The following is a 22,185-nucleotide window of genomic DNA, read 5'->3' on the forward strand; positions in this document are numbered from 1 at the left end:
CACTTCAGCCAACAAAATAAATTATTCATTATTTAGAATCAGAACTTGTGAAGTTATATTTCATGTGTTGAGGGAAAAAACAGCTGGACTTGCTCAGTATCTTACTAATATATTTTATGCTGGATCTCAGTCAAATACAGAAACTGATTACCTGATGTAAGGTTGACCGTCTACACCGTTAAATTTCATTGGTTGATTCATAGACCCATCACTTTTCATGGACACAATGCTGGGATCTTGTGACTCTGATCTCATATTCTTCAATAAACTGAAATAGAGATTCACACTTCAGCAAACAAAATAAATTATTCATTATTTAGACCCTACTGAAAAATCCAGCTAAAACCAGCATAAGCTGGTAGCTGGTTTTAGCTGGTTTAAGGTGGTTTACGCTGGTCCTCCCAGCCTGACAAAGCTGGTCATGCAGCTAAGTCCAGCTAGACCAGCTTAAATGTGACCAAAACACAGCTAGATCAGCTTGCTACACCAGCAAAACCAGCTTCCTACACCAGCAAAACCAGCTAAAACCAGCTCACCAGCTTATGCTGGTCTTAGCTGGATTTTTCAGTAGGGGAATCAGAACTTGTGAAGTTATATTTCATGTGTTGAGGGAAAAAACAGCTGGACTTGCTCAGTATCTTACTAATATATTTTATGCTGGATCTTAGTCAAATACAGAAACTGATTACCTGATGTGAGGTTGACCGTCTACACCTTTAAATTTCATTGGTTCATTCATAGATGCTTCACTCTTCATGGACACACAGCTGGGCTCTTGTGACTCTGATCTCATATTCTTCAATAAACTGAAATAGAGATTCACACTTCAGCAAACAAAATAAATTATTCATTATTTAGACCCTACTGAAAAATCCAGCCAAAACCAGCATAAGCTGGTAGGTGGTCCAAGGTGGTTTACGCTGGTCCCCCCAGCCTGACAAAGCTGGTCATGCAGCCAAGTCCAGCTAGACCAGCTTAAAATGTGACCAAAACACAGCCAGATCAGCTTGCTACACCAGCAAAACCAGCTTCCTACACCAGCAAACCCAGCTAAAACCAGCTCACCAGCTTAAGCTGGTCTTAGCTGGATTTTTCAGTAGGGGAATCAGAACTTGTGAAGTTATATTTCATGTGTTGAGGGAAAAAACAGCTGGACTTGCTCAGTATCTTACTAACATATTTTATGCTGGATCTTAGTCAAATACAGAAACTGATTACCTGATGTGAGGTTGACTGTCTACACCGTTAAATTTCATTGGTTGATTCATAGACCAATCACTCTTCATGGACACACAGCTGGGCTCTTGTGACTCTGATCTCATATTCTTCAATAAACTGAAATAGAGATTCACACTTCAGCAAACAAAATAAATTATTCATTATTTAGACCCTACTGAAAAATCCAGCTAAAACCAGCATAAGCTGGTTTTAGCTGGTTTAAGGTGGTTTACGCTGGTCCTCCCAGCCTGACAAAGCTGGTCATGCAGCTAAGTCCAGCTAGACCAGCTTAAAATGTGACCAAAACACAGCTAGATCAGCTTGCTACACCAGCAAAACCAGCTTCCTACACCAGCAAAACCAGCCAAAACCAGCTCACCAGCCTATGCTGGTCCTAGCTGGATTTTTCAGTAGGGAAATCAGAACTTGTGAAGTTATATTTCATGTGTTGAGGGAAAAAACAGCTGGACTTGCTCAGTATCTTACTAACATATTTTATGCTGGATCTTAGTCAAATACAGAAACTGATTACCTGATGTGAGGTTGACTGTCTACACCTTTAAATTTCATTGGTTGATTCATAGAGCAGTCACTCTTCATGGACACACAGCTGGGCTCTTGTGACTCTGATCTCATATTCTTCAATAAACTGAAATAGAGATTCACACTTCAGCAAACAAAATAAATTATTCATTATTTAGACCCTACTGAAAAATCCAGCTAAAACCAGCATAAGCTGGTTTTAGCTGGTTTAAGGTGGTTTACGCTGGTCCTCCCAGCCTGACAAAGCTGGTCATGCAGCTAAGTCCAGCTAGACCAGCTTAAAATGTGACCAAAACACAGCTAGATCAGCTTGCTACACCAGCAAAACCAGCTTCCTACACCAGCAAACCCAGCTAAAACCAGCTCACCAGCTTAAGCTGGTCTTAGCTGGATTTTTCAGTAGGGGAATCAGAACTTGTGAAGTTATATTTCATGTGTTGAGGGAAAAAACAGCTGGACTTGCTCAGTATCTTACTAATATATTTTATGCTGGATCTTAGTCAAATACAGAAACTGATTACCTGATGTGAGGTTGACTGTCTATATCTTTAAATTTCATTGGTTGATTCATAGACACGTCACTCTTCATGGACACACAGCTGGGCTCTGGTGACTCTGATCTCATCTTCTTCAATAAACTGAAACAGAGATTACACTTCAGCCAACAATTGAAATAATTCATTATTTATAATAAGAACTTAGATTAATTATAAAGGAAAAAAACTTTTTCAGAGAACATTCTGTTATAAGGATGTTTCTTATCAGAGCAATTTAAGCTTACTGTAGCCTCTTAAGTTAATTTGAGTCTTTAATTATAACTGTTTACCTGTGGTCAGGTTGACTGTCTTCACCTTTAAATTTCATTGGTTGATTCATAGACCCATCACTCTTCATGGACACACAGCTGGGGTCTGGTGACTCTGATCTTTTTCCTTCTATTGTAAACGTCTCACTGTAACAACAATTTTAAAACACTTTCAAACTAAATTATAAAGAAAATAATGCATTAAACTATAAACACAATTTCTTGAGCTGTGTATGTCAGGGGGCAGTTGTAGCCGGGCTTGTAACCCGAGTGTTGCCGGTTCGAGGCTCACGACTGGCGGGTTGGGACTGTGGTGCCCTTGATCAGAAGGCACCTTAACCCTAATTGCTCCCCGGAGCTGCAGGGATAGCTGCCCACTGCTCCGGGTGTTTATGTGTTCACGACTTGCAGTGCGTGTGTTCACTATTCACTGGATGGGTTAAATGCAGAGGTCACATTCTAAGTATGGGTTACCATACCTGTACATTGGCAAATACTCCACTTCACTTCACTTATAAGGAAAGTTTTTATCATCAAAGCAAATTCAGGCTTACTGTAGCATCTTATGTTGCTTTAAGTTTGTGATCTGCAGACTAAACATAAAACTACACAAAAAAAACGCTGGTTAATAAGAATCCAGTCGTCATCCAAGGACATTTATAATTAACATATTCATTTGGCAGATGCTTTAAACTACAACATATACATTTATTATTAGTATGCGTGTTCCCTGGGTTTAAACTCATGACCTTTTGGGCTAATAATGCAATGCTCTATGCAGTCTACGGAAAGTCAAGTTTTGTCCACAAAAGTGGTTTATGTTGTTACTGCTGAAACCATCAATAACAGCACCAGATCAAATTCCATTTATTTCAATTATTTCTCTTATGAAACTCAGATCCAAAGATCCTTCAAATTACTTTCTCTTCTTCCGCTTACAGTTTTTGGAAGGTTTGACAGAGGGAAATTACATTATCATATAAATAAAATAATTACAATAAGCCCACTGCTTATACTGATAACTATTATCAGTGTCTGCTTGTCTGTCTGTTGATTTTTTATTAGAGTGCCTATGACTCACTATAATGGAAAAATCAGGTAAGTTGAGACGGAGTTGTAACATTTTCTTTGGGTATGCAGAAAAGTTCGACATGAGCTGATCAGTCGAGGACATGAAGTTCGATCAGATTTTCTTGTCCAGTATTAACTTGTCTGTTCTCACCGTATGTGTCCAAGGAATATTATTTATGTATCAGTAGCCAGACGTGTTTACCCAAGAGCATGAGTTAGTCCAGACATTTCCCATCATCTGACAGGTGATTAATGTTTTCTCCTTGCATCCCTACATGTTATGAACTTTCTCCAATAAACTTTGGTCAATGTTTGAACGGCATTCATTGTCAGTCTTTCATACCCCCTGATATAAGAAACTCTGCCTCTCAGCTCAGACTTAGAAACATATCACTAGACCTGATTTGATTCCCAATCTGTGGTATTAGAGGTACTCATTTTTTTTAATGATCTCTTTCTTCTCTGTAAAGGATTTTCATACAAATCTGAGATGAAATAACTGTTTCATGATGCACCCATAATTCTCAAATGCTATAAATAATAATACTAAAGAAATCAATTAAACTTAAAACAAGATTAATAGATGCATTTATCATACTTCAGGTTAAACTTCTGAAAAGGCAGTCATCACGTGTAAAACATGCTAAAACACGCAGGACACTGATACACGACAGAAAGATTGATGGTGACACTCCAGGTAAATGTGCGCAAGCGGGGAAGCTCAACAAAGCGCGGATGAAACATTCAGGATGAGACCATGCACGGCCCACACGATAGTAGCAATGTTTGTTCTTCTAAGTCATCTTAAGTATATTGGGACCTTAAGACTGTATGATGCAACTTTCGGTTTTAAATTATTTTACAGTGTCATGAAAAATCATGTTTCTGTACCTGTTAACTATAGTTAGTTACTAACACAATATTTTTATAGACTTCATTGAGAGTACCTGGATTCTGGAGATGAATCTCCTTCAGTAGATGTCTGTGTGGTGCTCATTTCTTCAACATTGCTATGTAGAATTTTAATTCATGGTTGAGTTATAAATCACATTACATAGAGTCATTAGGTTTAGTTTTTAAGAGAATTGGGTTAAAAAGCTGAATTTTAGTAAATGAAACACAAGATAAATTTAAACTGATAGCTGATAAACTAACAAGAGTAAAATTTGAGTAGTTTTGAGTTTGGCCTACTTTTGTAACTGTAACTGCTGTTTTGCTACCACATTTTTATTTTTAGTAGAATTGTGTTATATTTTTGGTTTGTATTTGTATATTTATACATTTATATTATTTATGGTTAACTGTACGTCTTTCAGTCAGCAAGTTGAGTTTTTGTGTCTAATCAAAGTATCTTTTTATCTCTTTACTCTCTATAAACTCTCTTATGCTGCTTATTTCCAGTCGAAGTCGTTTCTCAGTGATCTGTTTTCTAGACTTAAAGGGCGTTTTGCAGGTAAAATTTTTCAACGAATTTGTGCAATTTGCTTGTTGATAATAAACATTTAAACTGTTATCCATTGTATTTTATGTTGTTGGGTATCACAAAACCCGAAAAAGTATGAAAAAGTACAGCAATTTGCAATGATTCTCCTTTCCCTCACAACGCACTGTATGACGTCACACTGGGGAGAGAATTGACCAAAGCCACCTTGAGAGCATTGAGAATGACTATAGAAAGACGAGTAAAGTACAGTTCTGATAGCGCAGATAATAGATAAATACATACATACATACATACATACATACATACATACATAGATAGATAGATAGATACATAGATAGATAGATACATAGATAGATAGATAAGATAGATAGACAGATAGATAGACAGACAGATGGATAGGCTAGTATAGAGAGATAGGCAGACAGCCAGATAGCATAAGGTTAGCATATCTTCGTGTAGAAAGTAAACAAACAATTAACATACTCGTGCATGCTGGCTTGAGGGGGTCCATGATCCTGCCTGAAATGGGTGTAACTTTATGCGATCTTCAGCACAAACGGTTTTGGCAGCATGTCTCTAATCCTTGAAGGTGAGTGAAGCACGTCACGTCTGTTCGCGGGGACCAGCGACCCAAACGCACTCACTTTCTTACAGCCAGTAGCGGAATGGCAATCGAGAGAGTCGGGACTTTCCCGGGCCGATCTGATAATAGTTATACATTTCGAGTTATATTAGCAACACCGTCTGGCGGCGTGATGTGCGCCGGTTCCCGCAGCCCGCTGGTCAAACTGTGCAGGCAGCCTCTCTGCTCAATAAAGTATATAAAAGTGCTCAACCTGTTCGGCAGGTCCAAACATGTGCAGGATTTATAAAAATACGGTGATCAATGAGCGGTTCCTCCTCAAATGGCATAGTCTGTCGTGATGTAAAAAGCCGCCGAACGGACGCCTGTTTATTACAGTATGTATGCGGTCGGATCCGAGTATGCTGCAGCTGCTGCTGCATATAAAATGATCGTGTGATTCGTTATAATCGCATAAACAATATAACAAAGCATCCTTTTATTTCACAAAACAATATATTTGAGATATTATTTGATAGACTAGTAAGTGTGGATTAAGGATGTTTAAAAATCTCTAGCCTGGTGGTCAGGACATGAATGGATCAAATCAGCAGATTTGCGAAGTTTTATTTATCTCCACATATATCATAAATAATAATTAGCAAGGTAACTTTGCAGTATAACACATTACTGTATATATTTCCTACGATGTATATATGATTTCCAAATTATATACGTAAGTATTATACAGCAATAAATGTCTCATCTATCTCTATGGCTCTGGCTGAGTCTTTCTCCGCTTCTCCCCAACGTGACGTCATCGCAGAATTGCGTTAAAAAAACCGTTAATACCAAAAACGTAAAAAAAGTGGTCTTTAAGACCATTTTTGAGACTTTTTAAAAATTATACACATATCTTGAGTGATTTATGTACCCATTAATCGACAGTGGTGGTTAACCTGCAACATACACTTTAACACTCTGGGGTTGTCGCAAACTCTTTATTTTTCAATCACTCCGCAAAGAGACTTAGATTACTCTGCTGATTTTGAACATACAAGCAATGTCTGTGAAACTGCGGTGAAGCACAGGTGACGCTGGTGCAGAGTAGGTCACCTGTGATCGTTTAACGAATAAAATTAAAAGAACGTCATCGTACAAATATCCCCATCATGCACGATACAACACCGTGGCAGTTTTGTATCACGACGTATCGTACTCCGAAGTATCGTTACATCCCTACTTGTCATAGAAACAAAAGATAAATGTCTACATAATGCTTGGAATGTCTGCTTTTAAATGATGTAAGTGAGATCGAAAACAGATAGTGTCACTCGGTGTAAACTGTATGAGAAGGAGGAGAGTTACGTCTTTCTCCTGTTACCTGTTTATCTGTAATGAGATGAGATTGCCACCCCCGCGCCATTGAAGTGAACGAGCAGAAACATCCATATGCATAACTCGTGCCTCCTGCAATCAATGGATACACAATCTGCAATCCAGTCTCTCCATTCCTTGTTATGCTGAGTTGTTTCATCCGAGTGCACCAAACATGACATCTAAATCCTTATTTACTTGCGTATGTGTGTCACTATCTCCAGACGCGAGTGTTGTCTTTGTCCTTCCGTCAAACAGTACAGACGACGGGCACGCACATACACAAACACACGAGTCAGAAAATTCGACTTTTTGGTATTCTTAAAATATGCGATTGCAAACAGTACAATCCTTATTTACTTGCGTCTGAGTGTAAATCTCCACACAGCAAGTTTATTAAACACAGGATCACTCGCGAGTGCACACATTCCTTTGTACTGCTTTCATGATCAACACGTGAGGTAGCAATGGCGGCGGTGGCTGTAAACAAACATTGATAAGTTTATCACACATGTCCCTTGTTGTGTTTCTACTATAATGATTACAAAAACACAAATAAGAGTCCAAACAACGATAGGCAGTTCTTCTTTTGAGCTTTTTACTGCACAAAACTAAACCTCTCGCTGGCCAACCAAACACTAACCCTGTGTTTATTTTTACGATGGCCAAACAGTACCTTTACCATGATTAGTATGGTTTTTAAAGGTATACTTGATACCTTTTTAAATGTATGCAGACATAGTAACTACTTTCTGATGTTGTGGTCTAATTTGTCTGACCCCAGCGCAGTTCAAGGATGTGCTGATCACCTTTCTGATATTATTGATTTTCTCAGAAAAGAAGGAAGCAAACTCACTGCATTTGCTGTCTGAGAGCATTTCACTTGGATTGTGACTTGGGGGGCTTCTTAGTCTCTCTATAGTAGCAAAACGAGTGCGTGTGCTGTTGTTGCTGTTTATAATATTTGAGAAGAAAGTCTGTCTAGCTTTGCCTAGTTCCACATTGAAAGCACGGAAGCTGTCTTTATAGATATTATAATGGACTACAAGTTTTGTTTTCCACCACATGCGCTCATTTATGATTTGCTGAAGTTAAAATTATGAGATAAAATATAAAAAGCGATAGAGCAAAGCGCAGAGCAATAAGCAAGATCATCTGAACAGTAGCAAAGCAGGAATCATTTTCTAAAATGTATCATTTTTTGTTGTATTTGTACATTACAAAAATGTAAATTAAATTTAAATGCAAGGGATTAAAGTGAATTTGTCAATTTATGTACATGCATACTTGAAGGTGTATAGCATGCATCACGAAACTCAATGAACTCGGGTACTATAGGCTAATAATGAAGAAGTTGCGGCAGTGGCACACAGACAAATTTAACATTGATTGGCAAAATTATTATTTTTACAAAAAGCCTTGGAAAATAAAACTGCATTAGTTATGCATAAACAGAGTAATGTTTGCTTATTTATTTTTTAAATATTAGAAAATTATAAATTAGGGGTTATTAGGGCAACTTTAACACAGCAACATTTACTTTCAGCCCACGGCCCTCAGTCAGGTTTGATTTTTGGCCCTTGGTTGGAAAATGTTTGGGCACCACTGTTCTAGTCTATCTGAGGAGAAAACTTTTAGCATATGATAATGCATGCTTGTACAAAGCCAGACCACAAATTATAATGTTTGTCTTCAATCTAGTGATGCACCGAAATGAAAATTCTTGGCCGAAACCGAAAAAGCAAACCAAGGCCGAAAAACCGAAACCGAAACAACGAAAGAAATTATTATGCCAATTATTAGTACAATTGCATTTATGGCTATCACTGTGTACTAACTTTACTAGGGGTGTGTGACGGATAAAAAAACTCACAGTTCGAATCACATTACAGTTTTTGAGGCACAGATCAGATTATTTTTCTGATCAGCAAAAAGCGGGTGGGAAAAATCTAATAAACAATAAAGAAATTGCAAACATTTATAAAAAAGAACAAAGTTGTACATTAATAAGGTCTGAAATTAGCATTACAGAAATCAAATTAAATGAATCATAACACTGTCTTTATCGTATATTAAATATTATTAAATATATTATTATTTTTAGAGCTATTTGTCTCTTTGTCATGGGTTGTTTGATTAACATTAATGACACAGACTTAAGTAGGTTATTCTGACTGTAATCTATACATACACTTAAGACATAAACAAATGTTTTTATTAGAAAAAGAAAACTGTGGAGATGATTTATTTTATATGTGCCCTATCAATAACAGAGAAATTTTATGTTTGCTTGTTTTTTTTTAAACGCGTCTCTCTCGTATGTGCACTACTGAGGGCACTTAAACGCGCGTGCACACATAGAGAAGGAGGGTGAATCTCAAACAGCGCAAAAGTCGCTCCACATAAAAACGTACGTTGTGTTTCATTGCTTTACTCGCCAAATGTACGTTAATGGATTACAGTATGAGACACATTAGCGCGACTCCTAAAGTTTACACACGACCATGAGTGAAACCTGCTTGAGCACGGAGGGGAGGGTGACGACTGATCACCATGAGTGAAACCCAAGCGCTAGCGCACAGATGGTAGGGGCGCGGTTGACATTCATTTTCGGTTGATATTTTCGGCTGGATTTTTTTTTTCGGCCCGAAACCGATAATGCCGTTTTCGGCCGAAATTTTCGGCGACCGAAATTTCGGTGCACCCCTACTTCAATCAATTACTTTAAATAAAAGAGATGGGGACTTTATAATATAATAAGATTTTCAAATAACAGTGAAAATAGACATGCATGTATTTTTACTTTAACATGAACTAATGCTGAGTTAAGGCATATAAACTAAATGAAGAGTCATCATTAACTACAACATGACATATTTTTCATTGTTAGTTAATGCATTCATTATCAATAAATAAATTTGAGTTCATGTCTTAACTCAGCATTAGCTTTTATTTACTTATATTTAGGTATACGTTGTTTCCAAAGATGAGCAGTTAATCCACTAAACCCAGAGATAATTCATGAGGCATGTTTAAAGAGTTTTGTATTTCATCAACAATGTGCTGATTCACAAAGGTTTTATATTTAAGAAAATCTGAGCATCATTGAAAATAACTGTTAACATGTTTGTCAACTAAACATGTTTTGTCAACGTTATTAACTTTATACAAATACTTTGTATTTTTTAATGATCAAGTATAAAGAGCAATGCATAGTGTGAAAATGCGGATTATAAAAAGTATATAAAGTGCAAGCAGAGGATCCAAAATGATAAAAAAATTCAAACATAGCCAATTTACATCTACAGCAGTAATAACACAAAGAAAAGGACTAAATTTCCAGAATGCACCTGAACCCATCAACCGCCCCCACCCTTCAGGCTCGACGGGAAAAATTAAAATCGCTAACCGCAGAGGTGGGGGACTCGAGTCACATGACTTGACTTGACTTGAGAACAAGTTACTTGAGACTTGACTTGACTTGAAGGGGAAGACTCGAAAATGTCTTGAACTTAATAAAAAAACATTAATAAATTTCTTTAAAATAAAAAATATTATTGTGACGTCAGCACCACTAATCAGCATCTGTGCCTTTAACGCTGCACAATTTAAACCGCGCCAAACATGGCAGACAGTAATGTTAGTCGAGCTCCACAAATAGTCTCGTTAGGCTATAAAAACTTTGAACTGAATCGTGCCAATAAAAAAAGATTTGCCAGATGCAAAATATGCAACGCTAGAATATCCGACAGGACAACCACAACGTCAAGAACCATAAGGTAAGAAAGTCATCTCTTTATAGTCAGTTTTACTCTATAACGATTACGCAATAAATTAACGTTAATCTTTCCTGTTTGTCATAATTTGGTCTTGATTGCATATTATGCTTTAAATGTGACCATATCATTACTGATACATCTCGTAAATACAGTGTTTCCCCTACCATTATATAAGGGGGGCGCCCCGCCCTTTTAACGTCTCGAACCGCCCCCCTTGAAGGTCAAGTATATTTTATTTGATTTTCTTTATAGCGCCAGCTAACAATTTGTTGTTTTGTTAAACAAACTAAATAGCCCTCAAGTAATATGTAATTTATCTTATTTCTACGATGGCATGTCTTTTTGTCTGTGTTTGCACGTTTAAAATTATCCAATTGAGTGCGCACATTTATATTTTACTGTTCGGCTTAATTCACTGAATGCGCGCTCTGTCATGTTGCGTGCAGCACACGCCTTATAACTGAAAAGGTGACGGTGTTTCCCACACACACGCGCGCGCATTTTCTCCCTCTCTATTATGCTGTATAGCAGCTATATGCTATAACACTGTGTAACAGTAACAGTGTATGCAGTCATATTTCTGAATTTGCATCGATTTGTCTGCGCTATTAGGCTACGCGACCAGGGCTTGACATTAAAGGGCGTTTTGCAGGTAAAATTTTTCAACGAATTTGTGCAATTTGCTTGTTGATAATAAACATTTAAACTGTTATCCATTGTATTTTATGTTGTTGGGTATCACAAAACCCGAAAAAGTATGAAAAAGTACAGCAATTTCCAATGATTCTCCTTTCCCTCACAACGCACTGTATGACGTCACGCTGGGGAGAGAATTGACCAAAGCCGCCTTGAGAGCATTGAGAATGACTATAGAAAGACGAGTAAAGTACAGTTCTGATAGCGCAGATTATAGATAGATAGATAGATAGATAGATAGATAGATAGATAGATAGATAGATAGATAGATAGATAGATAGATAGATAGATAGATAGATAGATAGATAGACAGACAGACAGATAGATAGATAGGCTAGTATAGAGAGATAGGCAGACAGCCAGATAGCATAACGTTAGCATATCTTTGTGTAGAAAGTAAACAAACAATTAACATACTCGTGCATGCTGGCTTGAGGGGGTCCATGATCCTGCCTGAAATGGGTGTAACTTTATGCGATCTTCAGCACAAACGGTTTTGGCAGCATGTCTCTAATCCTGGAAGGTGAGTGAAGCACGTCACGTCTGTTTGCGGGGACCAGCGACCCAAACGCACTCACTTTCTTACAGCCAGTAGCGGAATGGCAATCGAGAGAGTCGGGACTTTCCCGGGCCGATCTGATAATAGCTATACATTTCGAGTTATATTAGCAACACCGTCTGGCGGCGTGATGTGCGGCCGGTTCCGGCAGCCCGCTGGTCAAACTGAGCAGCCTTTCTGCTCAACAAAGTATATAAAAGTGCTCAACCTGTTCGGCAGGTCCAAACATGTACAGGATTTATAAAAATACGGTGATCAATGAGCGGTTCCTCCTCAAATGGCATAGTCTGTCGTGATGTAAAAAGCCGCTGAAACGCCTGTTTATTACAGTATGTATGCGGTCGGATCCGAGTATGCTGCAGCTGCTGCATATAAAATGATCGTGTGATTCGTTATAATCGCATAAACAATATAACAAAGCATCCTTTTATTTCACAAAACAATATATTTGAGATATTATTTGATAGACTAGTAAGTGTGGATTAAGGATGTTTAAAAATCTTTAGCCTGGTGGTCAGGACATGAATGGATCAAATCAGCAGATTTGCGAAGTTTTATTTATCTCCACATATATCATAAATAATAATTAGCATGGTAACTTTGCAGTATAACACATTATATATTTCCTATGATGTATATATGATTTCCAAATTATATTATAGCAATAAATGTCTCATCTATCTCTATGGCTCTGGCTGAGTCTTTCTCCACTTCTCCACGTGATTTATGTACCCATTAATCGACAGTGGTGGTTAACCTGCAACACACACTTTAACACCCGCCAAATGCAGGTAGATTTTGGCTGTGGCGGGTAAGACAGCCAATCCCACTAGCCACTTTGGCTGGTTGAATATTTTTAATTGTAGTTTTCTTAAAAGTTATGCGAAATTATAAACAATGCGCAATGACACTGGGAAACTACAACTCCCATGAGCACTCCCTGCACCCAGCGCAACGTACTGAGACGCGCTCACGATGCAGCGGAGGCTCGCGTTGCGGACCAAGCGCCAACGTTTCCCCAGAGAGAGCGCAAAAGCTGATGGATTTGCAAATGCACGTGACGCATTCTGAGCGCATACACGCACACTTTGGGAAGGATAAAACAATTGCATGGAAGTGACTGAAGAGATTTAAAGTGCGTGCACACTCTCGGGGCAAGAGCGGAGAGAAATTCATAGCGCATACCTGAATGCACACGTCCCAGTTTTGTCCGAAATCAAAGGAAACCCACAAGTGGAGAGGTTCGCGCATCATTTTAATGTAGGCTACTTTGTGCAAAAATAATGCCCTCTCGACATTTGCCATTTAAAGTCTTAAATAACTTTTAACAGAAACCATGATCAAGCATAGAAATTTTAGTGCTGTTGTTAATAAATATTTCAAGTGTTTGTCTAGGGTTTTTGTGTTTATCTTTTTAGTTAATCTTCTACACCGCGCTCCACTGTTAATATATTAATTTAAAGTTAATCTATTTATGCCTTTCTAGCATGTTTTTCATGCACCTAAATATATGATATGATCTATACTGATATTAACATCTAAATAATGTAGTCTTAACTTGGGTGGTCAGTCTGCATTTGAAAGTCAATCTGCATCTAATCTAGCTTAATCAAGTATAATTACTCAAATTTTAGAATGGCATAGTCAAGTTTAATCATATAAAATGTATTTTACCAGCAACAAAATTGTTGCCGGTGAAAATGCTGAGTGGGTAGTAACTTTGGAAAACAACTAGCCACTTTGGCTGGTGAGCAAAAAAGTTATTGTCAAGCCCTGTACACAACATACAATAAAACTCACATTTGAAATAAAAAAGCTCATAACACAAAAAGACATGATGAGAAAACAGCAGTAAGGCTTCAATGTAAATGTATGGTTATTTTGTCAGACAATTATAAATCGAGTTTATATATCAGGATTTCAGCAGAGTTAAAGGAACAGCTGGTTGGATTAAACTCAAGGTGTGTCTGCATCGTGTTTACTCACTACTTTATAGTCGGCACAGTCGTTTTATGTCTGACAACAGAACAGATAATAAAAAAACAGGATTATTCTCTCCAACTAATGCATTATTAAAAATTTGTTTATCATATAAATTTAATAACTAACATTGACAATTGATATATATATATATACCTACCCAACCAACCCCCCCCCCCCAAAGCTGTAAACCTAGGGGAAACACTGAAATATGTATTGGGAAATTTGGCTATTACAGTGGCGTATCTCTATATTACATGTAGGATAATGTCTGTATTAAATGTGCACATTTTCAAGTGTTTGTGTGGACTGCATGTGGAAAATGCGGTTGCAGTTGATCTGTGGTCACGACCCACGGTTTGGCTCGTGTGTAATTCGATTTGCGGATTGATACGCAAATTTAAACAGGAAAAGTGTATCATTTGTACGTGTTTTAAGGGCTTGCAAATGTTAACATTCAAGTGATTTTAACCGCAAAAAGGCGCTCAAGTGAGCAGCGTTCAGACGCACGTGCAGTTGAATGTGTTTGGTCCAGCTCGTGATCATCTCTAGATCAGAACTCTTGATGTGTAGACTATAGAGAGAGTTGTGTTACTGTCTCTCACACTGTAGTCCATTAAAATACATTTGGCATTGTAAAACAACAAAGTTTTTATGTGGAGCGACTGTTATACTGCGCGTTTGTCATTCGTCCTCCGTTTGTGTGTGTGTGCACGTTTAAAAGAGACGAGTTTCAAAAACAAGCGAATATAAAATCTTTCTGTTCTTGACAGGGCACATACAAACAAAATTATCTCCACACAGTATTCTTTTTCTAATAAAAACATTTGTTTATTTCTTAAATGCATGTATAGATTAGAGGCAGAAACCAGTCTGTTTTAAAGAGACAGGAATCTCAATTATAACATGGTCTGTTTAAATACTTGATTCTGATTGGCTGGAAGGTGTGCATTAAAACCGTTTAATGCACAGTTAGTTCCAGTCAGTTTGATTACAGTTAGAAATAATCTGCTACTATAAACATTGGTAACCATAGTAACACAGTTACACTTGCAGGGAGAGCAAGAGAGAGAGCGAGCGAGCGGGAGAGACGTAAGTGTGTCTCTCTTTAAAGTGCGTCTCTCTTTAAAGTGCGCCGTTTTATTTCACACTTTACATAAATAAATAAATGACATGAATAGTTCAAATAAAGATTGCCTTGTCACTGTCAGTGTTGCCTGTCAGTCATAAACTATTTTGATAAATCAATTAAAGAATCATTAAGTTAGCTATATGCTTAAGCAGGGGCGTTACCAGCATTGAAGGACATTCGGGGCTTAGCCCAGACCATATTAAATACAGGGATCACTCAGAGTGTTGTAAGGAGAAAATAAAATATATATCCATCCGTTGTGCATCTGCCTCTTTAGACGGTTAGATCTTACTGATACTGCTTATGGGTCTGGTGATTTAACTGTATTCTTATGTTTTTTTTTTGTTTTTTTTTTTTGTGAAAATAAGGAACCAAAAACAAAGAAATTAAGAATATAATTAACACTTCTTATTGTATGAAATGTAAAATGGTCTTTAGCTTGGACTAACACTGTAACAGTATTTAAATAAGTGGGTTCATTATAGCTGCAACTTTAACAAGAAGTTAAAATATTTAAATGGGTGACTGAGTTTTACTGGGAAGATTTGAATGCATGTTTGTTTTTTTTGTAAACAAAGAACTGTAATACTCAACTTCATAACTATCAAAATATTAAATAGCTACATTTGGGATTTTTTAAATGAATATAAAATCCAAATGCGTTCAATGTCATGTCATTTCATTCAAGTAACATTATCAACCCAGTTAAATGGTATTTCAGTTTGTTTTAAATAAGGAGCCAGGCTTGTAAGCATTGTTGGGCATGTGTGTGTGTAAAACGCATCATCCATTTTGGGAGACGCGGGCGTGAAGTCTTGCGATGCTGACTTGCGGAGACAGGCGTGAGTATTTAATAAGCATAGAGACACAGGCTGCGCGTGTGCGTCAAGTTTAAACACCTTATCTGTTGTGGAAGACGCGAGCGCAAAGTCTTGTGATGCGGAAACGGGCGCGAGTATTTAATAAGCATAGAGACACGTGCGCGCATGCTTTAAACTGAAACCCCTCGTCAGTTTAGGAGAAGCGCTGTTTTGGTTGAAGTGCCTCTCATGGAGAAAGCACAGCCATACTTGCGCTCGCTCAGTTGGTTAGACTGTCACAAAGCCTCTCTGCATATTTCTCAAATCGCATCATATCGCATCCTTTCGCGATTTGCTAATCGCATCCTTTTGCGATTTGCTAATCGCAACGTTGCATACGCGATTGCGGTTCGATTTCGATTAATCGCCCAGCCCTAATATACTATACAACAACTTAATCAAAGTAGAGGTAATAACCAGAGGTCCAGGCGTATCTCCTTATAGCCTGCCTATAGTAATCACGATTACACACAACTTAGTTCAGGGGTGCAAACTCATCAGGGGTGAAAAGGTGACGAAGACACAAGCATTCATATATATACAGTTGTGTTCAAAATTATTCAACCCCCCAATGATGTTAAGGGTTTTAGGGAATTTAGTGTACATTTGTAATTGTATTCAGAATGAAATCCTACAATGACTTCTTAAAGAACCATATGCAACTAAAATGACATCAATTGGTTTTGTAATATAGTAGTAAATGTTTCTTTTGTGAATTCTTCATTGACACAATTATTCAACCCCTTAAAGAACTACCACTCTGAAGAACAGAGGTTCATTGAAGTGTTTTCAATCAGGTATTGAAAACACCTATGGATGTCAGGGAACAGCAATAAAGCCTAATAAGCACCAATTAGGCAGCTTTAAAATGACTGTGATACTCAACTCCTTCTAAACATTTACTGGTGTAGTTACAAACATGGTGAAGTCAAAAGAATGGTCCAGGAAGACAAGAGAAGAGGTGATTAATCTTCACAGGAAGGGCAATGGCTATAAGAAGATTGCAAAGATGTTAAACATACCAAGAGACACCATAGGAAGCATCATTCGCAAATTCAAGGCAAAGGGCACTGTTGAAACGCTTCCTGGTCGTGGCAGAAAAAAAGATGCTAACTGCGACTGCTGTGCGCTATCTGAAGCGTAGAGTGGAAAAAAGTCCCCGTGTGACTGCTGAGGAACTGAGAAAAGATTTGTCAGATGTGGGTACTGAAGTTTCTGCTCAGACAATACGGCGCACCCTGCGTACTGAAGGCCTCCATGCCAGAACTCCCAGGCGCACCCCCTTGCTGTCTCCAAAGAATAAGAAGAGTCGACTGCAGTATGCCAAAAGTCATGTGGACAAACCACAGAAGTTTTGGGATAGTGTTCTGTGGAAAATTACAACTGTTTGGGCCCATGGATCAACGCTATGTTTGGAGGAGGAAAAACAAGGCCTATGAAGAAAAGAACACCTTGCCTACTGTGAAGCATGGTGGGGGGTCAATCATGCTTTGGGGCTGTTTTGCTTCTGCAGGTACAGGGAAACTTCAGCGTGTGCAAGGTACCATGAATTCTCTTCAGTACCAGGAGATATTGGATGACAATGTGTTGCAGTCCGTCACAAACCTGAGGCTTGGGAGACGTTGGACCTTTCAACAGGACAATGATCCCAAGCATACCTCCAAATCCACTAGAGCATGGTTGCAGAAAAAAGGCTGGAACATTTTGAAGTGGCCATCGCAGTCACCAGACTTAAATCCGATTGAGAACCTCTGGTGGGACTTACAGAAAGCAGTTGCAGTGCGCAAGCCTAAGAATGTGACTGAACTGGAGGCTTTTGCCCATGATGAATGGGCGAAGATACCCGTAGATCGCTGCAAGACACTTGTGTCAAACTATGCTTCACGTTTAAAAGCTGTTTTAACTGTAAAAGGATGTTGTACTAAGTACTAAGATTGAATGTCACTTGGGGGTTGAATAAAACTGATAATGATGTGAGCACAGAAAAGACATTTGTGGTTATTTCATTATAAATGTTATTAGGGCTGCAGCTATCGATTCTTTTTGTAATCGATTAATCTAGCACTGAATCGATCGATTAATCGAGTAATCGGATAATTTTTTGTGTGTTTTTAAACAACCAAAACAAATAATGCATAACGAAAATGACTTGGCTGTAAAATGTTCTAGCATTTGGCTTTTTTTAGCATTTATTTCAATTTTTTACCCATTTAGTGTTTATGCCAACAATTAAACACTTTAATTTATTAATATGCACAACAGGTTTCATGCTGTAATCTAGCACTGACATCAAAGTAAATATCTGGTTTATGTACATTTCTACACCTGCAGCATTTACCATTAGGCTTTTAACATATAATATATCATTTTTGGGGTGAGCCTATTTGCTATGGTAACAACCTGTGTATGCGCGCACGTGCACTTGTGTTTGTGTGTGTGCACGCGTTCTGTGCGTGAGGAAGAGTGACACCCCAGTCAGACGTTCAGTTGCTATATTGCATTTTGGTACTGCAGAAATACATACATTACTTTTCAATAGAACGCTGCATTTGGTTTGCATCACTTGCATTGCGATGCATTTTAGGCAAAGAATCCGTTCGAAAAATCACCACATCACGTCCTGCTGTATACAGTGAATGCATGCTGAAATTATTGTTGCGTGGCTACATAAAAGTTTAAGCATATGTGATGCATTGCGCGATCGGTCTGACTCGCGTGAGAGAGAATAACTTCCTTATGCTAAACTCCAATAAGACAGAGATTATTATTATTGAACGAAATATGTCAGATTACAAGTTGCCCATATATGATTGCACTGTGGAGCCGTTTTTTGGTACACACACCTGTAAAGTGCATGCGTGTTAGTCAAGGGGTTCTTTTTTAATCTATACTGTCCTGCAATTGAACGTGAATATGTTTACTACTTAAAAACATCAAAGCTAAACATCATATCTAGTCAAACCGCATAACGACATCGCTACAAATACAGTATGGGATTAAAATCAGCGGAAGCTACGTTACCTTGTTTCATCGACGCTTGGTGAAACAACAGTGGATGTTTTCAGTTCAGATGCTGAATGTAATGATCCCAAACTTTAGACAGTCTCTCTCTGCCGTTTATGGACATATTCGCTCCGCCATCGCGCCAACTAAATTCAAAATGTACCACGCTAGTGATGGGTCGTTCGCGAACGAGCGGCTCTAAGAGCTGATTCTTTGTAGCGAACGAGCAGAGCCGAATCTTCAGACGCATGCAGGGGAGCCAGCTCTTCTAAGGGAGCCGAGCCAGAAGAGCCGAATCTATGAAAAGAGCCGGACTGCCATCACTAAAATGTAGAGCCAGCGCTTGAGCCGAAAGAGCCGAATCAATGGTAAGAGCCGGACTGCCCGTCACTATACCACGCGCTATGATGTGCTTCCTGAACATTGAACAACGGTCCGTGTGAATCAGATCTCGGCGCGTGTAGTGCGCGTCATAGGAATTTAACGAGGCTTCGAGGCAGAATTTTTGCCTCGAGGAATTTTTTGAATCGAGTAAATCGAGTAACTCGATGAATCGTTTCAGCCCTAAATGTTATGTTATATTTGTCTGACCTACACATGCCTCTTTGATGTAATTGTAAGCAGGATGGCTGAATGATCAAAATCAATGTTAAACCGGCCAAAACAATCAATTTCAGTTGGGGTTGAATAATTTTGAACACAACTGTATATATGTATGACATACATACATGACATACATACATACATATTATAATTTGTAATTTATTTATTGTAAATCTTATTCATTTTAGCATTTGAATTTGATTTTAGCATTTTTATTTAAATCAAATTTGAAACTGTTAGCATTAGTTAATGCAACATCAATTACTAAGACCAATTACTGTAATGGCATAAACAAGAATTAATAAATGCTTATATACAATATAATGTTCATTTTTCGTTCATAATGCATTTACTAATGTGAACAAATACAACCTTTTTGTAAAGTGTTATAGAAATATGCATTTTTATTATTATTTAGTAGTACACATAAACAAATAAAAATATGCATTTTTATTATTATTTAGTAGTACACATAAACAAATAATTTAGGGTTTTTTCTGTTCCACACTCATACTTCTAATACAGAATATGAACCCTGAACGAGCAACTCGAATCAAACTCGTGTACAATTCGACATACAAATGTTATTTAAAAGTGATTTAGTTAAGAGCAGTGAGAGATTTTCTCTCAATACTGTTTGATTAAAGAGCCAGTAAGATGACAATTTTAAGCATCCTATCACTATTTATAAGTCCCGGACAACAGGTTTAAATGCATGCAAGGTCAAAAAACGCTGTAATTTTCTCAAAGTATACATTTAAAATTACTCCATTTCTCAGAGATCCCCAAACGATTCGTGTGAAGCCGTTCAACGACTCAGCCTGCCTAAACCCCACCTTTCAGTAGCCTACTCTGCTCTGATTGGTCAACTGACAGAGTGTCTTTGCACAGATCACAGATCAGTCTCACAGACCACAGATCGGCACAGACCAACAACAGTGCAACATGTATTGACCTCGTGCTAACATGATTTACTGAGAAGACATTGTCAACATCAATACACATCATTCATCATTAATCCAAGAAATAAAAACAACGATTGAAACTAACATTTTACACTCATTTAAGCATTTATCTACACTAACCGGGTCATAGCAAAACCGTAAATAAGCATGCATTAGCCGTTTGCTAACGTGACTCTCTGACAGTAAATTAACCGTTTAAACACACATCATTCATCATTAATCCAAACAATACAAACGACGATTGAAACTAACAATTTTACACTCATTTAAGCATTTATCTAAACTAACCGGGTCATAGCAAAACCGTAAATAAGCATGCGTTAGCTAGGGTTGCCACCCATGTCTGATAAAAAACCTGGACATATAGATGACCCGGCCAATTGGTTTGCTCACAAGCCCCCCCCCAATAGCATAATATTTCTATAGGCTTATGCAATTATTGGCAAAACTTTACAATTCTCTTTTTTTCAATTCTTATTTGTTAACATTAGTTAATGTATTAACTAACCGTGAGCAGTACATTTCTTACTGTATTTGTAAATCTTTGATAACGTTAGTAAATAAAAATACTGTTCATGGTTTATTCACGTTAGTTCACAGTGCATTAACTAATGTTAACAAGATTTAAATAAATGTATTATTAACATTAACAAAGATAAAAACATTGCTTTATGCTATAAGTGCAGTTTATTATTAGTTCATGTGTTAACTGATGAACCTTATTGTAAAGTGTTACCCAATTATTTGTACATTATGTTAAAATATGTAAATCAGGTTTACAATTTATTAAAGCTGCTTATACTATTTATGTAAACTGTTTTTATTTATATTCCATTGCAACTTTAAACAGGTCTAAATAGCAACTAGATATTAAAGTTTGAAGACAAACTTTATGTTGGCTTGAAAAAGCGTAGCCTGAACGTTTAAAACGGTTTGACAGAAGTTTAGTTTAGTAGGCTATCTGGCTGTTAATATGTTTAAGTATGAAGGTAGCATGATTTAACATGATTTAGCATGATGCTAACATGATAAGCATGAAGCTAACATGATTAACATGAGGCTAGCATGAAGCTAACATGAGGCTAGAATGAAGCTAACATGATTAGCATGAAGCTAGCATGATGCTAGCATGATACGCATGAAGCTAGCATGATTAGCATTAAGCTAGCATGATTAGCATGAAGCTAACATGAACCTAGCATGATTAGCATGAAGCTAGCATGATGTTAGCATGATTAGCATGAAGCTAGCATGATGCTAACATGATTAGCATGAAGCTTACATGATGTTAGCATGATTAGCATGAAGCTAGCATGATGATAGCATGATGCTAGCATGATTAGCATGAAGCTAGCATGATGCTAGCATGATTAGCATGAAGCTAGCATGATGCTAGCATGATGCTAGCATGATTAGCATGAAGCTAGCATGATGTTAGCATGATTAGCATGAAGCTAACATGATGCTAGCATGATTAGCATGAAGTTAGCATGATGTTTGCATGATGCTAGCATGATTAGCATGAAGCTAGCATGATGTTAGCATGATTAGCATGATGCTAGCATGATTAGCATGAAGTTAGCATGAT

The 22,185-nt window shown here is 37.7% G+C and overlaps 1 protein-coding gene across 6 annotated transcripts in view; it reads right to left on the reverse strand.

Annotated features, from left to right (window-relative positions):
• The window catches only part of LOC129438607 (uncharacterized), a 247,281-nt gene that overhangs the window by 113,308 nt on the left and 111,788 nt on the right, over positions 1-22,185 (reverse strand). Inside the window, exons 15-20 of one of the 6 annotated variants that reach the window (XM_073862949.1) lie at positions 2,588-2,713; positions 2,283-2,399; positions 1,751-1,867; positions 1,219-1,335; positions 690-806; positions 152-268 (exon numbers count right to left, since the gene is read on the reverse strand). In XM_073862949.1, the coding sequence (XP_073719050.1) occupies positions 152-268; positions 690-806; positions 1,219-1,335; positions 1,751-1,867; positions 2,283-2,399; positions 2,588-2,713 (711 nt within the window). The remainder of the gene's footprint in view (positions 1-151; positions 269-689; positions 807-1,218; positions 1,336-1,750; positions 1,868-2,282; positions 2,400-2,587; positions 2,714-22,185) is intronic. The other 5 variants (XM_073862945.1, XM_073862944.1, XM_073862946.1 and 2 more) reach the window with 5 other exon arrangements.

This window comes from Misgurnus anguillicaudatus, chromosome 24 (genome assembly GCF_027580225.2).
Source record: "Misgurnus anguillicaudatus chromosome 24, ASM2758022v2, whole genome shotgun sequence".
Lineage (NCBI taxonomy): Eukaryota > Metazoa > Chordata > Actinopteri > Cypriniformes > Cobitidae > Misgurnus > Misgurnus anguillicaudatus.